This window comes from Teleopsis dalmanni, chromosome 2 (assembly GCF_002237135.1).
Source record: "Teleopsis dalmanni isolate 2A chromosome 2, ASM223713v2, whole genome shotgun sequence".
Classification (NCBI taxonomy): Eukaryota; Metazoa; Arthropoda; class Insecta; order Diptera; family Diopsidae; genus Teleopsis; species Teleopsis dalmanni.
The window spans coordinates 214,644,329-214,650,625 of NC_051847.1; the positions used below are offsets into that span (position 1 = coordinate 214,644,329).

The window sequence follows — 6,297 nt, forward strand, 5'->3', positions numbered from 1 at the left end:
TTGCTTTTAAGTTTTAAACGGTGTGAAATTACGTCATTATATTAGAAAAAAATTTAAGAACCAAGAGCACTCCAACCTCGTTAAGAAAAAAGGGCGTAACCAACTTTCCCTGTACATTCTTCAATAACGAGTTGTTGATGATGTTCTCTATTTGTCTTTATAAAATTCTATTTGTAGTCACCTTTTTTCCGATATTTCGTTATTTATTCATGTCAATCGTGCATTTCAATTTTAAATAATGTACCGAATTCTTTGCTCAAATCAAATCTATTGCCAAATATTAATTTCGAACGTTTCATAAAAGTAGCGCTGAGGAGGAATTCAGTTGTGCAAATACTGTTACAGTGAATTTTTGGATACCTTTGTTGAAATACATACATAAAATTGCTATATTTAGATATAATACATTATGCATTACTTACTATACATATATTTAATTTCATTCTCAATTTATTTTTCTTTACTTTACATTAGTTTATGTTCTTTGATTAGCGAAATAGATAAAATCTAATTTTAGAAATTTCAAATTCTTGATAAACAATTCCTACTCTAAAAGTAGTTAATATGTGCTTTTGTAGAAGGTCGGTCATTAGTTTTGCTTTTAAATAATTAATATAAAATAAACTCTTACTATTATTATTATCTTTTGGAAATAGTTTAAATATTGCTATCAGCAATGTAATGACATCACAATGGGCAAAGTTTAGTTATGTTGTTATATTATAAAAACAATTATTTAAAAGATAATGTTTTAGAAATTGCAAAGAAGTAGAAGTTGGGTAATACGTTAAGTCACAGACTGAAAATTTGACACGTTTTGCAAGAGGCTTTATTAATATTTTAAAGATTCCATTGCATATAATAATAACATCATCATTGGTACTAAACCTATCTTTGACTTTCTTCAATAAATCGCTTCATCCATATCGTTTGATGCGAGCCGATACTCGTATCATGTGAGTTCTGATCTACGTTATTCTCCTAATGCAAGCACTTTCTTGAAAAAGTGATGTTGTCTCACATGCAACAATGCAATCGAATTGGAAATGAATTCTGTTTATGGTACCCTTGCACAATCGTCCTTTCAAATGGAGGACTTTTATTACTGAACGATATTCATTATTTTTTTATTTTTGCAAAAAGCTAACTAAACACCTGATGAAGTCGAAACGTAATTGATATTGTTTTGACTTTGGCACCTGTTGTGTATTTAAATCACCTAGTGTAAGAGCAGTTTACCTAAGATGACTGTACTCTATTCCCTTTAAATTGAGTGCAGCTGTGACAGAGTCCAGGGTTATTTGATGTATTTATCAGCCTTGCAGGTATAACACCACAATGTATTTAACACACATATGGGTAAAATACACACTTCATCGGAATTCTGCTGGTAGCAATTAAAGTTATTCGTTTAGATATAGTTTCCTCCTTAGAAGCGACCGAGACATATCTTATACCTCTGTTAGACTACATATATTCTTTGATTCACAGCACACGGTTGCAAAATGCAACTCCATATCGAATAAAATTAAATAAATATAATCATTCTACCCACGTATATTCGGATTTTAATCCAAATATGATCAATCCATATTGGTCAGGACACACGAAGCTGCGGACCCCAACAGGTTTACACCAATGGTGGAGTGCCGCAAATGGAACTTATTCATTACCAGTGATACTTTAAACATTACAGGGTAGTGTCTAATGGATTTAAGTTGGCTCTTACGACAGGCATGCCTTACAATATTCTAGCCCCTTTTTCCGCTGAGAAAAGCAGGTGTAACAGTTAGTTACCACCTACTCTTCAATAAGCCAAAAGCCAATATCGGGCGCCAATCCGATTGAGTTCAAAATAACTGTTTTTACTTAAATCCGCTGGCAAGTAGGTGTCCGCTAAATTGGAATCGTTCCAGCAAGAGACGTCAAGTGAAAGATGTTTAGACTTTATTATTGAAAAACTTAAGCAAATCGAGGTGTTTTTTAAAGTTTTGAGCTAAATTTTACGTTAGCTAGACAGTGTTGCAGAACAAGTAATCGGAACAAGTAATTATCTAACGGAGCTATGTTACCACTATATGGTGTGGGCCTAAAAACTTCTTTCAATGTTTATGGTGTTACCAAAGATGTGAATAGCCAAGATATAATTTTTCCTCTTGATTATTTTCATATCCAGTACATTAGTTGTTAAGGATATAAATTCAAGTATATAGTTTAATCAAGTATTCAGGTTTTATTGGTTGGTCAAATTGCAATTCCATGAAACATATGGCATCAAGTTCCTTATGCCCAATCTTGCATTTTCGTTTTCATATAAATTTGTAAGTAATTAAGTTTTTATTCACCGATACCGGATTTGCTTCCAGTTAGTAGTTAGTGCCATCTATTTTGAAGTGAAACCATTTTTAAACAACATTTTTACATGTAATCGAATTTAGGTCCACTATGCACTACAAATGGCTGTTCCAATAGCCATTAAGAAATAAAAATTCATTGCTATAGAAATAATTTTTATAAAATTTTTTTCTGATCAGATAGATATATATAAATGATTAAAGTATTTCAAGCAGTTGATTATGATCGATTATTTCCTCCATATTTCCTTAAATAGATTTTTCTATGCTTAACTGTTTCTCAATTATTATAGAATTATTATAAAAACCCCGTTGGCGTTAAAATAAATAAATAATAAGAATAAATCTATATATCTTTATTATATATTATTAGCCCCTGTGTTACTACTAACTGAAACGATAACCACTTAAAGGACATCAATTATGTAATCTAAAAAGAATCACATTTTCTTACTCATATGAATATAGCTCTATGCTCTACCTAAAATTGCAAAATCACACACATACATACATAACGCAAAAAAGTGGTTACAATTAATTTCTCGGTTATCTAGTAGACATACATGAATAAAACGATTTATGAATTCAATATTCCAATATATACCAAATTGTATAATTATAATATGGAATATCTATGATTTTAAATGTTCAAATGTTGATTTAAAAAGTAGTAATTTTATTTAGTATAGATAATAAAATAGAAATCAAATTATTGTCATATTACTATATATTAATTTTTGTTTTCATTTTTAGGTAATGGAGAAGCGTCTTGGTGCTTCTCACAAATAAAAGGAGCATTAGATGATGATGTAACAGATGCTGATATTATATCATGTGTTGAATTTAATCATGATGGAGAGTTATTGGCGACAGGTGACAAAGGTGGACGTGTAGTAATATTCCAGGTTAAAATCTTAATATTTAAATATAATTAAACATATTTTAATAATTTGATTTATTTTTTGTATATAGCGTGATGCTGCTTCAAAAACAGCAATTCCTCGACGTGGTGAATATAATGTCTATTCGACATTCCAATCGCATGAGCCTGAATTTGACTATCTCAAATCATTAGAAATTGAAGAAAAAATAAATAAAATACGATGGCTTAAGCGTAAAAATCCTGCCCACTTCCTGCTTTCAACGAACGATAAAACCGTTAAATTATGGAAAGTCAGCGAACGTGATAAGTCATTTGAAGGATATAATACAAAAGAAGAGAATGGGATATCTAAGGATCCACAAAATGTAACCGCCTTAAGAGTTCCTGCTGTGAAGAATATTCCACTAATGGTTGAAGCATCACCACGCCGTATTTTCGCCAATGCACATACCTATCACATAAACTCAATTAGTGTTAATTCTGATCAAGAAACATATTTGTCTGCTGATGATTTAAGAATCAACCTGTGGCACCTAGAAGTGACGGATCAGAGCTTTAATATAGTCGACATAAAGCCAACTAATATGGAAGAATTAACAGAAGTTATAACAGCGGCTGAATTTCATCCGACAGAGTGCAATGTGTTTGTGTACTCAAGCTCAAAGGGCACAATTCGTTTATGTGATATGCGATCATCAGCGCTGTGTGATAGGCACAGCAAGCAATTTGAGGAGCCGGAAAATCCAACGAACCGAAGTTTTTTCAGTGAGATCATTAGTTCGATAAGTGATGTGAAATTGAGTAATTCAGGACGTTATATGATCTCTAGAGATTATTTAAGTATTAAAGTGTGGGATTTACACATGGAAACAAAACCCATTGAAACTTATCCGGTAATAATAATGTATTATTATTTCTTTGTTTAAAAAAATAATTTTTAAATGATTTGCTATAGTAATATCAATTTATCCTATGTAATTTTAACCCAGTATGTCCAAGAAAACAATCACATAAAAGTATTTATAACAAAACTAGTTTAATGGTACGGAATAGCGAATATAAAGAGATTACATGTAGGAATTAGCAAAAGGAATATGTGGATATACTAACTGTAGTCTAGGTCCCAATAAAGCATCCCATTAGGTTGGTTACCCATATATCAATAAATCTCGTATGGTGTATAGATAAAAATTTAATCAATTCAGGATATCTGTACATTATGTGGTCTTTAAATGGCTTGGGTTAATGTTCATTAACAACTAAATTGTCTTTAGTTATTTCTGTTGTTTTTAAACTGTCTTATAACTTTCTTACGTTAATAAGGTTTCTGTTTTTCTTGTTTGTGCTGAACTGTACTATATGACAGCACTCTACTTTAATACTATTGTGGATAAAATGAAAACTTTATTCACCTGATATAATGCAAATTTTTAGGTATATATTAGCTCGCTCTCCTTATATATCACTTTAAATGCCAGCCGCTGTAGATCTAAAAGTAAAAATTATGAAAGGAAACTCATACCTCTGTTTTCCTATATATATAAGACATATCTCCAGTAAATACCTTTAATTGCTATGTTAAATACTAAATAATATTGGACATATATCTTCCCTGTTAGTCTTAACTATATATATATATCTTCAACTCAATTACCGATTATGCAAAATGCTTTAATTATAATATTTCTTATTATTATGTTATCAAATATAACATAAAGAGTATTGAAGATATTACTCCTCTTTTTTCATAATGCATACGTATCTTTAACTAAATTACCTATTCTATCCGCGAAATAATTCAGTTGCCTAATCAATTTTTTTTGACATATTTGTCATCTATTTTCCTAAAGTATTTGTGTCTTTAACCTAATCGAAAATATGGGAGATATTTTATTCAATAAATTATATTGAACATATATTTGTTTTTTTCTTAAGCATATCCATATTTAACTTAATTTTCGATTATCTACTAGAATGTTTTTTAAATAAAAAATTAATTATACAGTAGTAATGATTATATATCATTTAAAAATAATTATTGAACATATTGCCCTTGTTTTTTTATTACACATACGCATCTTCACTCAATTATCGATTATCCGCGAAATATTTCATTTGCTAAATAATATTGATAAATAAATAAATGTTTGATAAATAATATTGAACGTATATTTCCTCTTTATTCCTTAGATTTGTATCTTTAATAGAATTATCGATTATTCGAGAACAATTTTAATTACTAAAAAATTATATCTTCGAATGAATTAGCGATTATCTGAAATATTTTTCCAATATAAAATGTGAAAATTTTATATTAATTATATATTAAACAAATAATTTATGTGTTTTCCATATTTTAAGTTTTTTTTTTTAATTAGAATATAAATAATTATTTTTTTTTTCTTATTAGGTGCATGAATATCTGCGTGCTAAACTCTGTTCTTTATACGAGAACGATTGCATTTTTGATAAATTCGAGTGTTGTTGGAATGGAAAAGACTCATCCATTATGACTGGCAGTTACAATAATTTTTTCCGAGTGTTTGACCGTAATTCAAGGAAAGATGTCACACTTGAAGCTTCACGTGACATTATTAAACCAAAAACGGTGTTAAAACCGCGCAAAGTATGCACTGGCAATAAGCGAAAAAAGGACGAGATTAGCGTTGATTGCCTCGATTTTAATAAAAAAATATTGCACACCGCCTGGCACCCACAAGAGAATGTTATAGCTGTAGCAGCAACCAATAATCTATTCATATTTCAGGATAAATTTTAGCTAAAAATATCGTTATATGTTTTTTCCTCATTAGTTTATGAATCATATAATGCGTATAATTTTTATCGTTATTTTATACTTTCCAAAATTTCATTTACAAATTATTTCAATATCTGTACACTTAAAAATTTTATAGAGATTAACATATTTATTATTTTACTATTTACATACTATTCTTTATTGTTTCTTAATTTTTACATTGTATAATTCTTTATTTAACAACAGACTCGTTTTGCATACACATTCATTGTAAATCACTATAAATTGGATTTCTTCTGCTG

General features: G+C 29.4%; 1 protein-coding gene across 1 annotated transcript; it reads left to right on the plus strand.

Moving 5' to 3' along the window:
* Nucleotides 1–1,355: 1,355 nt before the first annotated feature.
* Nucleotides 1,356–6,016, plus strand: LOC119676714 (protein phosphatase PP2A 55 kDa regulatory subunit). Its single transcript, XM_038087970.1, has 4 exons — nt 1,356–1,359; nt 3,108–3,259; nt 3,327–4,130; nt 5,648–6,016. The coding sequence occupies exons 1-4, from the start codon at nt 1,356–1,358 to the stop codon at nt 6,014–6,016; spliced, it is 1,329 nt and encodes a 442-aa protein (XP_037943898.1).
* The last annotated feature ends 281 nt before the right edge of the window (nt 6,017–6,297 follow it).

Bases quoted from the DNA above. Each gene is read 5' to 3' on its own strand.
- LOC119676714 (XM_038087970.1), top strand. The intron at 3,260-3,326 runs GTTAAAATCTTA...TTTTGTATATAG, and splicing joins GACGTGTAGTAATATTCCAG to CGTGATGCTGCTTCAAAAAC. The intron at 4,131-5,647 runs GTAATAATAATG...TTTTCTTATTAG, and splicing joins AACCCATTGAAACTTATCCG to GTGCATGAATATCTGCGTGC.